Source organism: Linepithema humile, chromosome 4 (genome assembly GCF_040581485.1).
Source record: "Linepithema humile isolate Giens D197 chromosome 4, Lhum_UNIL_v1.0, whole genome shotgun sequence".
Taxonomy (NCBI): Eukaryota; Metazoa; Arthropoda; class Insecta; order Hymenoptera; family Formicidae; genus Linepithema; species Linepithema humile.
In genome coordinates, this window is record NC_090131.1 from 30913676 (window position 1) to 30929124 (window position 15449).

At 42.0% G+C, this 15449-nt stretch overlaps 1 protein-coding gene across 1 annotated transcript in view; it reads right to left on the reverse strand.

Moving 5' to 3' along the window:
• The window catches only part of LOC105677279 (suppressor of lurcher protein 1), a 225563-nt gene that overhangs the window by 7612 nt on the left and 202502 nt on the right, over positions 1–15449 (reverse strand). The window contains exon 11 of the mRNA XM_012375792.2: positions 3997–4204. Within this exon, the coding sequence (XP_012231215.1) occupies positions 3997–4204 (208 nt within the window). The remainder of the gene's footprint in view (positions 1–3996; positions 4205–15449) is intronic.

Here is a 15449-nt window from a genome sequence, read left to right on the forward strand (position 1 = left end):
TCCTGCAAGCTTTGATGGCTCAAAAACTTTTTGCTGGTTGCGCATTTCATTAAGAAAGATAGTTATATGTATCCATCATCTATTATTTCTAGAAGTTTGTCAGTGAGATTTGATTCCTGTTTTTCATATTCATGTAAAATCAAAATTTTGATAAAGTTCACGTACCTGCTATGTATATTTGAAAATATGAAGATTACAGATTATTAAACATTGAACTGGCGTTCGATATATAAACTATTCAAACTTCCACGCGATTTTACATTCTCCCTTCAAAATACGCCTTACGAGATATGCAGTACATTGATATATATTCCCGATGAAAAATGGAGCAGCAAAAACCCCAATATCTACCTCTGGGAGGAATATCGATAAAATCCGGATGACTTTTCTTAACAGTCTTTCTTGGCTACCCCTCAGTCATAAATTGCATTCATGGCTCTCTCCGGTAACGTTTCCATAAATAATCCAATCTCAGTCTATTATTCACATCATTCTAATGTGAATGTTACATACTTATGCATGGCGATTCTACAAAAAAGATTTCCAAGATTTAACCCTTTGCTAACAATAATAATTTTGTTACTTGGACGATATATCAACCTGTTGTTATATATTTGCGTTATTGTTTTATAGAATTATTTGGGCAAGATGTCTCTTATTCTTTATAATATTTTATAATTAAAAGATTGATAATTATTTATTATTACATTCTTTAAATAAAGATAAATGAAAAAATTTATCTTTTAAAAACAACGTAAGATCTTGTCCTATGTCGTGACGAATCGTTTAATTAAACTTTTCACTTTCATATTTTCTACTTGATTATACATTCAAATTTCCATATCTTTTCTTTCAATTTTCTCTTTTTTCTCGCTTTCTTGCCGTTACATTGTCCTTCCATTATTCCGGATTTGTATAATTTAGAATAATTCACATCTCGCATTTTTCTGGATATTTGAACGTGATCACGTGATAATGACATGACGGCATCCATTATACGTCGATCAGTGAGTGGGATGGCACGATGCTCGAATGCGAACTAACGTTTTGTGTTTCGTGTGTTTTTTCGCATCTGAAATAAATTTCACGTAAATAAAAGTCGAGAATGCCAGTAATTTCCTAGTATTCAGTAACGAGCGATCATCGTGAAATGTTCGCTAGCGCCACCAGTCACGATTATATCAACCTATTAATGTGTTCGCTGAGTGAGTATAACCTATATAACATTTATCGCGTCGCGCTGGACATTATCGTCAAATCATCAAACAAATACAAAGTTGCCTCTGTTTTTCGACATATTTAAACATATCTCAGGAGTGTCGGAGATGTCGAATTAAATCACAATCATCGAGTTAATTAATGCGTATTCGCGATTGTACCAGTCTTTCGATATTCATAACGGATTGGATTGCCGCGTCACGTTGCATTTTGAATATTGCTTACTGAATCACATTGAGAGATCTAGATGTAAAGTTAGCTTTTTAAACATATCTCTAAAGTGTCGAGCAAAATTACGAGTGATCGTCGCGTTTCGCGTTATTTATTTATTCGAGAGTATAATCGCGCGTTGGGAGTGTCGAATGCATTAACATTCAATGTGATAATAAAGTGATGATTATTAGCTCTTCCGATGATGTTCATTTTTGATATTGTGACTCGCAATACTATTCTATTGTGGACATTGACGCAATGCGGAATTCTTTAATGGACAGAATTGTTTCACGCTTGTAATGGTGAAAGTTATTTCGGAATCTCGTTGAAGTGCATCGCGCTCGTAGAATTCAGAAGTACCATATGAATTGACTGGAATTGAACGGATTGTGGGACAACGAATGGTGAGTAAATTTTAATAAAAAGTATAATTCTTAGATTGCATTGTTATTGTGTTATTATATGATATGAATTGATCAATCAACGATCAATTTAAAGATATATAAGAGCGTGTCGATTAAAATCTTTTATCGATTTAATCTATCAAATTTGTAAGATTGGAAAGAATTTCGATATAATTTGTCGCGTCGTTAAGAAAAGAAGCAGAATCTATGTTATAATTTTTTTCTATCATATAAAATATTGGATAAGGTAATAATCTATTACTGTCTCATCAAGCATAATTAACGACGATCGAACTATCGTATCGCATGGTAGATAAATAGAAGCGATAAGTAAGATTTACGTTGCCATCCGGCTGTTGCGCGACGACACATTCACCGCGAGACAAACAATATATCGCCGGGAAAAGAAATATTGATGCGTGAGCGATGGAGCTATTATCGCGGCGAGGAAAATATATATGGCGAATAGTGCGAGGGCTCGCTAGTTGGCCCGATGACATAAGTGGCAATTCGGGTGATAAATCATCATTCCCTGGCGCGCTTCCTTGTAACCTAGAGCGTCTCGAGAATACTGTTTACCGGTGGTCAGATTTACGAGCGAGTATGCATCTTTTTCCGGTGTGCTCTTCGCCGCGCCTCGTTCCGCCACGCCTTGCCGTACCGCGTCGGCGAGCTTGGGGGTGAAATGCATCTGTGAGTAAAGCACCGAAGGCGCACTTGGTCCAATCGAACTCTCGTTTCGTTTCACGCGGAGGGCAATATTTACGATTACCGTTTTCCGAAGTAGCACCGAGGGAAAATCTTCCCACGGCCGGCCGGTCGGCCGGCCGGCCGCAATAAATAGTGCCGGGGTATGCGCCGCGTCGATGTCGGCCGACGTCGAAATTATTAATTTATAAAGCGAACCGCGTCGCTGACCGAGAACGACGACGACGACACGGACCAGCGAATTTCGCATTAGTCCAGAACGCAACGCTTCGTGTTCCTTCGTGTCGATGCGATGCGCGCATTGCATCGTCGGCTGGCGCCGTGTGCGACAAACGAGCACCACGCCGTTGTATAAAATTCGACAGAAATTGGTGAAACATGATTAATTAGCGGCTTCCGGTAATGAACGTAGCGTTACGTTGCCGCCGGAATATTGATGGTCCTGCGATTTAATACGACCCAATTAGGAGCAGCTATCGTATGACCCCGGCGCCCACCAGCTTTCCTCGTTTGCCTCTCGCTCTCTCGATCGCTCTTCCACTATTCTGTTTCTCTTTATCTTTCGCATGCACATGTAGCTGCCAATGCTTTTCTGTCTTTTTCTGTACATCTGTCTCCTATGTTCCTCCCTTCAATATATGCGCGAAACTTGCGCGTCATGTCGTTATATTTTTCAAAATATATTTTGCAACATGTTACATTTCTCGTTATATTGGATAATAGATAATATGACAGTCTGTGTAGCGTGGATGACGCGTAATTGCCTCTGTTTCTCGAGTATTGGCTGCTGAACCTTCTCTCACCGGGGGAAACCCTACTTCGTGTGTTCCAATAAGTAGCTGAGAACTTGGACGCAGTTTGATATAACGAGCCATCTCAACTCCCGCGAGGGGCTCAAAATTGAACGACTATCGATTAGTCTCCGCGTGGAAAGATTTCAAATTTGCTTAAGCTGCTCGTGTTGCGTCTATTTTGACAATAGGCGAGCCTATAAATTCCCAATTTCTCAATAAAATTTTATACGTACGAGCGCATCGTGATTCTTTCGATGTTACAAACAACCGAGCAATTAATTTGCTTCGTTATCGATATTTGAAACGCGGATGTTTCATTAAATATTAATCATTGTTAATTAGATATTTTAATTTAATTTGATATTTTTGTCACTATAATTATCGTTACCGTTTAATCGTGGTTTAATCTTTTCCTCATTACGAATATCGCATTATCAATCGTATTAATTTATTTTCGTTTCGTCCTATTGTTATATTTCTCTACTGCGCTATTATATTTATCGCTCATCATCAATATCGTTGGACACTTACGCCAGAGTTTTTCAAAATTACTTGCAATTTCGGTGAGTAGTTATTTCAATTTGGCTATATCATCGGATTATCGGATCAAATCTTGCGGAAAGAAAACACGAAAGGACTTGCTCATTGATTGAACTTACGGTAACACTCCCTCGACGTCGAAGAAGTGGAAATGAAGGTGAACCCGCTCGTTAGGTTGACCATTGAAGAAGTAGTAGCACTCCGTGTTACGAGGGTATAGCCCGGGATAATTTGGCGACGCGAATGTACCGTTTCGGGTCTCGTTGCTGTTGAAGGCAAAGGCACACGGATATTTCTCCTCCTGCCGACCTGTCGTTATACCAAAGTCTGAAACAGTAAAGCGTATTCATAAGGATCAATATTCGTACGAGTGAAAGCATCTTTTACCTCTTCGTAATCTCAAATTTATGACAATTTTATTCTTTCAACTGTTCTTCAATCGTTCCGACATTATTGCGAAGAGAAAAAAGAGAGTAGAAAATAATCACAAGATTGATTCAGCTTGTACGCTAACGGCATGAAGAAGGATACGACGATTTCTCATTACTTTTTTTTGACCGTCAATGTTTATTATCCTTACACATTTCATTATTGCAGGGGCGTTTATAATCCCTTGAGCGGCTTAATAAATATTGACATGTACTAATGGTTGACTGCGCAATGTAATACAAATCATTGGCGGCACAATCGTGACATTGTAATACGCTCGAGAAATATGAATAATATCGTAGTAATTAGCAATGTATTATTAATCGACAGTTTCGATGTAGACAGAGGGTCGAAATCAAATATTAAAGTGGGAGTTTCGATTCGCATCCCGTGCAGTATAAAGCTCCGTGATACCCCGTGTAAGCCTGCGGCGCACGATGCTTGTTCCCATGCTAGATTGCTTACAAGGCGGTTTGGTGACAACGGTGTCTGAAAATGCGGTGGGCTGCGCGCATGCTGTTGTACGTGCCAGCATGATGGTTCTCGAGGCTAAATCCGATGGTGTTTTTGCTACATGACGCACTATTGGTCGCGCGAGCATGCAACCAATCAGCAAGGTTTTCATCCCTAACTCATTTCTCGTTTGCCGCGACAATCGATTTTTCTCTGTGTTTAATGCCATTTTTGTCCTAACGAAAAAAAATTGTCGCATATCCCTTCGCTCACGCGCGCAACTTGATTTTCCAACGCCGTCAAATTGCATAAAGAATCGAGATTATGCTTTCAATCGATCGGATTTCGCTGGGCAAGAATTGACAGACACCAGGATCAATCAGCTGCCTTATTCAAGCGAAAAATAGCTATGTGGACTATCCAGTATAACATCGAATTGCTATATCGCCATAGTGAACTGCATTGATTTCTCCTGTTTTTCCTCCGCAAGAAATTATTCTACCTCGCCACGTTTTTGCAATCGCGTTAGTATTGTCGTTTGCAAACGTCCGATGTAGTTGAATCTGTTCAGGACTTATCCTGCGCTATTCTCGCGACAATCGAGAGGCACCTTGGACCGTCGGGACGGTAAAATAATTGAATAACTCCTCGCAAACATTCGAAGCGTCCGCCGTTGGCGCGTCGTTGGCGCGTCGTTGGAGACCCTCCCCGATTCTCTCGACCGATTAAAATTTCCCGACAGGAGCGGCCGAAACCTCATTACGGACGACTCAATTAACTTCGATCGCGACGGACGCCCCAGAGCGACGGCTAGCGACAGGGAGCGGATGCTTTAGGAAAGATCGGCGTTTCTTCCCGCCGGGAAAACTTCCCGGAAAGTGATTTCCATCCTTCGTCGCTTTCTCTTGTTGAAAAATATCCGGTCGGTTTCAACGCAACGTCGCCGTCGGCGGCTTCCTCACTAAGTTGCACGCGGAGCGTTTACGGCAGGCGGTTGCGGGAGAGAAGAGAGATCAGACGAAGAGAGTATGTTAATTACGAGATTGGCCCCGTTGTCACACAGGCCCCCGTTTCAAACGACTCCGGCCGTCGCGCGGTGGTTGCAGTTACTGCGGAACTCCTCTCGAGAGTTCCTAAAGTGCGGTTCACCGCGTTGCGAGAGAGCGCGGGCCAAGTTTCCCCCGGGCTGTAAACATCGAGTAATAAGCTTTCGCGAGACTTTTGCGCTTAGTTAGCCGCATTTGTTATGGTCACCGTGTACGCGGCCCGTCTCGCTGCGGCCGACTTGCCCAAAGGAGGGGAACACAACGCAGAGCTCTCGGCCTCCGGGGAGAAAAGTGTGAAAACGTTTGAAAAGCGCTGCGAGAACGCCGCTACCGCCAGACGACACGGGTCAGCTCGGAGACCATTTTTCCCAGCGTATCTTTTTCTTTTTAGCTCACCCTGCGATCGTATTGTCCCTTTCACCGCGGCGCTGCCAACTCATGCAAAAGTCGACTGCAAGGCTGTCTACTTCATATTCATAAGAAGTAATACTAAAATTCACAGTAGTAATCCAGAAATTGCGAATAATGCATAGAAATTGGGACTCGATTTGAATGAAAACAGATAGAATTTAGATTTTTACCAAATCAATCTATACTTTGTCCGCGAAAGGTTCACGTGAAAGAACATTTTGCGATAAATATAACACTCTGAAGACTAGAATCGCGTTCAAACGTGCCGCAGTGTGTTACAACCTGTAATTTTCCAATACCTTATTCGCCAAATATAATAGTCTACAGTCTTTTCGTGTCGCATTTTTCTTCGTTTGCAATCAAAGAGTGGACGTTTCACATTTCAAACATTTGGCGTTATATATATATGTGTGTGTGCGTGTGTGTGTGCAAAAATTTCTATAAATATAAATTCTATAAATTCCTTTCTCATATCATTTATGGAATGTTGTAAAATGGTTGTAAAAAATATTTGCCAGCTATAAAAAAAACGATAGGTTTTTTTTTTTTTTTTTTTTTTTTTTTCTATGGAATGACAATACAAATTTTGTGGAAACGTTAAGTTTGGATTTCCGCGTGCACAATCGTATCGATCTATCAATATCGTAAAACTGATTGATAGTTTATCGAGAGTATGATTCTTTTGAAAGAAATAATTATATGATTTTACTATAAAATATGTATGTGTATTATATATTGATTTTTTAAATACTGTATTAGTTTTATGATATATTACATCATATATTGTTCATTACACATTTATTACATATAAAGTTTTATTACATCTCTCAATCAGTACCATGTATGAGACTGCCCAGTTTTTTCTCCAATATACTTTTATTATTATATTCTTTAGATATTTTATTTTTACAGTTTACATTTTTAATTAGTTTTCAAATGATACAGAATTAGTCTTTAAATGATACAGAAAGAAATATTTATTTGAAGCATATATACTAAAAGTAATACGAAACGGATATCGCGTTGCAATTGAACGACCAGTGTTTGTTCGTACGCGTGTCGTTTAATAAAATTGTTAAATATATAGATATTGCGCAGTATTTTCGTAGAGAAAAATGTTCGGGTGCGATTAATGTTCTAGTGCATACGTCGCGCCGTGATTTTTATTGTTACGAGCTCGTAAAGAAGTACTCCTTCGTGACAGCGCGCACCATACCATACCGTATAATGCGCATCGAGATACTGCGAGCGTTTAGCATCCGACATAATGCTACCATACGAGTTAAACTCCAACGCGCTAGATATGTACGCCGGCGTATATATTGTTCCAGATACTTCCGGTTTCTCGTAGCGCGTTTATGTACTTTAGAAAACGACTGTTGCTCTTTCTCTTCTTCGCCTACTATTCTTCGTATGATAATAGCTCTCTCTCTCTTTCTCTCTTTCCCTCTCTCTCTCTCGCATTCCGCTTTCATGTCCCTCGTAGCTAAGTAATATCTTGATTTACGTAACGCGATACAATTGCAACGGTATTCATAGCAACGCGGCATTCGCGAAGATTTTAATCAGACAGGCATGATATCAGCATATGATGTTAGCGCAGACCGTAGACCCCGAAAGCTTGTCTGGCAGATTAAGCATGGAATTCACCAGTGCCGCATCGCCGCTCGTTGTATCTCTGGATGCAGCAGATTGCGACCTTCTGTGATCTAAGCGATTAGGCTGGCTTTCATTTCATAATCACGCAGAACAGAAATTAGTTAATTTTATTTTTTGACGAGAAAAAAACAAAGATAGAAATTATACGATTTATCAGAATTGCGAGACAAAATGCAAATATTTAGTTACTTCAGTTATAAGTCTAAGGAAAAGCAAATTGCGAAAAATATTCGTGGAGGTACAAAAGTATTCCTGGCGGGATTGGAAGATGCATCAAGAATGCATCATTCCATGCAGCCAGCAGCGTTGTGCATTAGCCAGTTTCGATTAAGGGAGCTTAATAGCATTTTTCATCGAAATTATGATGGACGCGTTTATTAAAATTCGATAAAACTACATTAAATGCTCTTCAACAATGGCGACAGATAATCTAGCAAGTTTTGCCTTTATACGCGCGCTTTTCGCAGACAATGCAATCCCAATGATATACTATTCGTAATCGCAACGTGCCTATCTGTTGATTCCACATTCGCAATCTTAATCTAATCGAGAGTGTGTGGGTAACAAAATACGGTAGCGTGATGCGGTTTTCGAGTGCAAAACAGTTTCGCTGATTCATTGAGAATGAAATGCCCTACGCGCGTAAAGCGCGTCGTGTAATTAGCAACGCGACAACCAGATCGCAGCATCCACGCGCGCTGTAGTATCTGCTTTTAATAGAATTTACTCTGATGATTGGGTATAGTGCAAATATTTGTGAATTATATGTGTTCCACTCTAACGAAATGCGGAATAATCGAGAGATTGCTAAATCAGCTGCTTATTACCGATGTGACTACTCATTATGGCTGAAATTATCATTCACTACTACGATGCCACTCGGTATTGTGTCGGGCGTAATAAAATAAATTTACAGGCTTGTGCTTGCAAATGCAAAAATTAGTACATTAAAATACATTCTTTTGCTTTTGAAAAATGAAACGGTGAGTTAATTACACGTGCATGTTTTACATGCTTTGTATACGAAATGTCCCAAAGCGTTAAAACTTATTAAGCAACAACGCTTTGTTTTTACGCGATTCTCCTCTTTTGTAGCGTATATTCTTTCTACGCAATCAATCGAAGTGACTGATGCGTGTGTCCTACGCATGTAATTCCTTAATGCGGCAGCGCGCGTTTCTGGTCGCAGCGCAATTTATCTCCCGTAGGGATTGGTCGTTGAATTTTGACGTCAGAATCGGATATTTATGACACGGTCACGCTTCGCTTTATGACATATCCCGATAGCTCGCGACGGGTAACGCGCGGTTAAGGGCACCGTCGGATAACGCGTGTTATGTTCGATCGGACATGGCCGTGATCCGATATTCATTTGCGACGTCTGGAACAGTGCATCCCAAAACACGCGAATATCGAACTTCAAAATGTAGCATCTTTAAATTACAAATGATGATTACACTGAATTATTCTACTTCGCTGAGAGATTCTGTTTCGATTATACATTATAAATTACTATTATCTTCTCTTTTAGGAATCTTTATCAAATAAATTGAGTTTGCATACGAATGTGCATCATTTGCGATCGCCATTGAAAAAAAGCGATAAGAATATGTTTTGTTTGTCAGTTGTATTACGGATAATGTATACTCGATATAAGAAGGAACCTCAAGAAATGCTTTGCAAAATTGCGAAATTGCTCAACAATTACTCACTTGTTCAATATATCGTTAATAAGCAAGAAGCTTGATTTATCGAGTTCCCCAAGCATTCTCCATTTTTTTCTCGAGTATTGGGGGGTTTCTTGAGTTTCTTGGGAAATTTCAAATTTATTTTTTATTAGTCTGTTTTTGCAATTTCAGAATTATTAATATTAAATATCTTGATAACTGATTGTGAGATAAAAGTATATATTATTTGAAATTAAACTGAAAATTATTTTACGATTATTGCAACATTCTGTATATCAAAAGCACGAGACTAGAGAAATTCCAGAAAGAGACTGACTATACGAGATGATGAAACATTAGTTTTAATTAATTCTGAATAAAAAAACCAGATGATTTATCAGATTCGTATATAAAGCTGATGATAAACATTGCTTTCACTGAAATAATGTTTTCCACTGAATATTTGTGAAAGTGGTTGAATTTGTTTGTAATCGGGAGAAAAAAGCGTTCCAGCGAGAGACATTTTAATGTATTATAATTTAATCGATCGAGTTATTCATCCGCGGTGTGGATATGCGCTGTCAGATATGCGTTGCGTGAACGCAACGCATCGTTCAAATTATGAATTGGCTGATTTTATTTCGATGATTACCGACAACGTGCCAGAAAATATAAACTGTCCCGCGTTGGAGTGAGTGCATTACAGTATGGAGTGAATAAATCAATATTACTTAGTTTTCCAATGATATTATATCGACATAGAGGGCATAAATAAACGGCTTTTCCGAAATGTTCTTGCGAATTACCGAGATCGATGCGCTAGTGGATTGCCGATGTTTATTACCAGGGAATCATTGGATTAATACCCGCGAGCAAATAGTTACACGATGGGTCTATAATGTTTATCGAATATTTAGCATCGAATGTTATTTAACAAATAAATTATCCATAATTTCAGTGCTCAAATTGTCGCTCATTTATGCCTCCATCAGTCTTGAGGGCTGTTATATGTATTTCGTTACAAGGTATTCAATCGATGTTATTTTACATTCATTGTGCATACTATTTACTCATCTATTTCGATGACATCTATTCCGAATTAAAGTCCCCATATTGTTAGTTTAGCCGGCACCGACGCGATGGTTCTTTCTACTTGTATTGCTAGCATCTCGCATTTCAACGTAACGTTTTTCATTTTGAGATGACCCCGCCCTTTGCGCTCGGTACGCTTTTTTTCCGGTCGCACCGCTTGTTTCGCGTTTGCAACAAGCAATGTCCCTCTCTCCTGCAACCTCCCTCCCCGATTACGTGAGGTGTGTGGGAGTTAAAGTAACGAGACCGTCACGTTTGTACGCGCTTTGTACATTTTTGCGGAAATTACAGGATGTTATTTGAACACCGCGATGCACCGGTTTGCGCTGCAGTTTGACGAGAACACTGACAGACAGAACGGACGATGAATTACGCGAGCTAACCGTAATAAAATACTAATCTTATAGTGTAGAAATACATTTTCTATTTATCAGTAGAGTTTGAAAACTTTTCTAATTGTTAATTGATTCCAAAATTCAATCGTGAATGATTAAATTAATCACTAAGTTATTAATAACTATTGTAAAATACGCTTCTCGCATAACTTTTGTACAACCAAATAATGATGGCACAAAGTTTAGTTTAAACATAATGATGAAACTACGCATTTGAAAACATTTTCAAATTTCGCGGAGAAGTTAGGCTAGGCACTTTGTATAACTATGCACCGGTGCTATAGAATATTATAACTACGCACGCTGTTACACGCTGGAAGAGCAAACATGGATCAACAATCTCGCCATGTTTGTTGTTGGACAACGTCCGCTGTACTTCGAACTTTGATATCACGGATACTCCCGGGATTGTGTGCCGGTCGAACGAATCTCCGTAACCGGCGAGTTACGTGGCAGACGGGAAACCTATTTTGTTTCGCCACGGCGGTTCCGCGATTGAGATTCACGCACGGCTACGGAAGCACGGCCTGGGCTCCGGTATTTGTGAGGGACGGGAGCGGAGAATCCAATAAAATGGTACGTTTAGTTGCCCGTTACCCCGATAAACCTAGCTGAGGCGACCTACGGCATCAATTTTTCAAGGTTGTCGAGACGGGAAAATTTCTCCACCTTACTCCGGGCTGCTTCTCTTATCCCGATGAAAGCGATATGTAATCTCGTAGATACATGCCAAGTGTAACAAAAGTTACCGCTACATTTCCATTATATTATATTAATGTAATGGATACTTGAATACTCGTCAATATTATTCTATCGATTTTACGACATTGTTTATCATATGTATTTGTGTGCAACGAGCCGTGTTGGCTCTTTTTTTTTTTAAATCCAGTATACAGTCGGCGATCAACCGACATCTTTTTCATCTATTGTGCACGAAGCTGTAAACTATAAAAGCCAATGCGGATTGTTTGTTGTTGATTTTTTAACGTAATCCAGAAAAGGACTTTTGCACCGTTATTGAAGACGCTATTTTAGCGAGATCGAAATTGGAAGCTTACAGCTCGGCAGTCTTTGGAAACATCGTTTCGCTCGATAACGTCTTGTATATGCGAATGGATATGTACGAATTCGGATACTCGCGTACGCGCAACAACGTACATATACGTGTTCACATATATAGAAGTGATCAAAGGAAGTGGAGGGAAAGCGAAACACGGAGAGAAAGAAAGGGGCAGTAAACGCTCGCTCATTTCTTCTTTTTTTTCTCCAGTACACGTGGCGTATCCGTAAAATTGATAAAGTTTCGCGAGAACTTTTATAATACCCGACGGTGGAAGAGAAGAATGTTCAAGTATATACGAGCTGGCAATTTATGTTACTCCAACACACACGACGCTTCTATCCCGAAATCCCGATGTGGGGCCGTGGGCGGGAACGGGACCGTCTCGAGTTGTGTACATACCTATACGGGTTGCATGCGGGCTGTTTATCACACTTTCGAGGGGTATAACTGTCGTTAAAATCGTCCTGGCGATCTACATGACAAAAGATTCACCGCCGTCTCGCAATTCGGCGCGGGTGTGCGTATCCGAGAGTGTGTTCGGCCGCCGAGCTCCCTCGTCTCGTTTCCTTCCTTCCTGCGAGGGGGCCTGCCGGCCCCCACCCAACTTTGCAATTGTAATCAACGATAACGATTCCGGCACCTCGTTTTACTATTCGCGCGGAATAACTTCCGAAATGCAAAACGGTCTATTCCAAGGTGGTATTTAAAGGGTCGCAGTATGAATCTGTCCTTTTCTCTTTTTCCCTTTTGACCATCGCGTTTTGTGTTTCGCAGACGTAAAACTTTTCTTTAAGGTCTTTTAAAGTTTATACGTTGCAAAATTATCCGCGCTCCGTATTACGTCCTAGTATATCTAGTATCACGTGTCATCGATGCGGGCTTAGATTCGCTCGAAAAATCAAGCAGTTAATAGATGATCGAAGTTTGCGGATTCGACTGGCCGCGCGCAACACCAAGCGAGACATTGCGCTTGTTGGCTGTGTCTTGACGCAACAATACGACGCGCCCGCATCAACTTTGCCGAGTTTGCGTCGGAAATATTGCGTGGAAACTCCTCTAAAGTTCGAAAGTGGAATACGTCAGGTTACGTTAAAGCGTTACCGCTAATACGCCCGTAAGTTTCGAACGTTTGATGCCGGCGGCGGGGGACAAGTGCTCGCGTATGGACACGTACGTAACAAAACGCGAGACAAACACGGGATGCGCGTATATACTTGAATGCCGAAGCGCGACGACCGACGACAACGACCGACGACAACGACCGACGTTGTTTTCCAAAAGCGATGCCCTACTTCTCGTCGCCGGCGATGGATTCGTAAATCCGTCACCGTCTCGTTCGACGAGTCGCGAGTTCTCTCGCTCAACCGCGTCGCGAAGAATATGTCGCTTGCCGTCGTCGCTGCTGCTGTCGACAGATATTTGGCCCATTCGACCGAATTCCGAAACTTCCGGTCGATGTCCCCTAGTGTGCGTCGTCTCCGTAACTAAACGACTGCGAATCGACGTAGCGATAAGTCTCCGCGTTGAGAAACGTCGATGCTTTGACGCGACATCGTCCACGGCGCCACGCCGCGTCGGCGAGAAAATAAGGCGCGATCGATATTCGGAGAGGCGGCGAAATAGATTCTCTCGCGCGGTCGACAATCTCGAAAGGAAGAAAGAGAGAGAGAGAGAGAGAGAGGTAGACTCGCTTTTTAGACTAAGAGGGAGTCTAATTTACCATCGTGGCAGAGGACGGAACTAATTGCAAGAAGGGCGGATTGCGCCGAGTAGACGTCATAAATCTCGCGCCCTTCGTAAACGCGCGCGCGTGCGCGTTCGCAACAAAGTGTTTGTCATTACGGCATAATTCGCGATTATCCGTCTGCTATTGTCACGGATGTCGACCGTAACGTCGAGTTACAGTGAAACAAAGAGCGCAAGATTAGTGTTTGTTGTCGCGACTTCTTCTTATGCGACTTCTTCTTATGATGTTGCAATTATCAGGGATAATTTCGGGCATGTGCGGGAAAGTACATAGCGAGAGAAGGAGCGAGAGAGAGAGAGAGAGACGCTACACAGAGAGGATGTGTATCGCGCGACTCGGTTGACACGCACATATCAGTCCGAGATGACATCCGGCCCCCGAAGGAAATGTCCCAGTCAGCGCGTAGAATGTTATTCCTGCGGGATCGGCAGGTCCTTTCTAAGATGCGTCATATCGATTCGTCGCCGTGAACATCGTTGTGCTTGTGACAGTTTGGGGAGTGAGACCCGCGTCTGGTTTGCCGGATGAAGGAAAGAGAGAGAGGAGATAGGCGAAGGATGGCGCGACTGCGAATCTCTTCTCGGTGTCCGTTCCAGTTCGATTGCCGAATGCCTACTTCGATTTGCGAGAACCGATCCCCGTCTCTTTCTCGAGGATCCTCCGAAGTCTATTTATGTGGGCCCCGAAGAACGTACCCGCATCTCTCCCTTAGCGCGATAATTCAGCCACGAAGTTTGAGAAGTGCAAGGGGGTTACGTCGCGCTCGTAAAAATTAAACTCAAACTTGCCGTTAACGTTCATAATACGGTGCCGCGGTGGAGACTTTGCCGGAACTTCGCCGCCGTATCTCTTTCCGCCGTTGCAAAATAGGTCAGGATCCATTTTGCTGCGTTTCAATTATGCGATAGCGCGCGAACTTTCGACTCTCTACCCGATGGTAGCCGGAGGACGATAAAATACCCGGCATAATCGAGCGATATTCATCCTTTAACTGACGGTACTGCAAAGTTGCCCTCCTCCCTCTTTCCGCTTGATATTTGAGACCGATTGCCGACCTCCGTTTCTGTGCATTTGCACCCTCCCCCTCTGTCTCTCTCCTTACAAACTTTCGTCGGCGTACGCGCTCGCGATGCGCACTCTCTGACTTTCTCCGCGTTACGATATCCGCGAACAAGTCTCGCGAGCAAGATATGAACACACTTCGCGATCCATTTGTTCCGCTACCGGCCGCCCGTAGCGCGTGTGCGCTACAATCCGAGCTCACCTGCATCGAGTGATAAACGGCGGAACAAGGAGAGACGCATTGCTATCGCGATAGAATGCTGAGCGGAAATTGAAATTTTGACGGGACATAGGTGCCGTAGGAGAAAAGCTCGGAATACGGGGCGCTCCGTGCCCCGTTGGCGAATATATAAGATCGTACGTCACGCGCTTGATCTCGCGCCGCGAACACGTTCCGCATCGATAAGTTATTCTCGATGATGCCCGTCGTCCATCTGGACCGGAACACTTCTGATCGATTTACGATAGGACAATGTACGTCTAAATCTAAATGCGCTCATGCGAATGCGGGAGGATTCCATTTGGAAGATTTACCTACTTTGAATTAC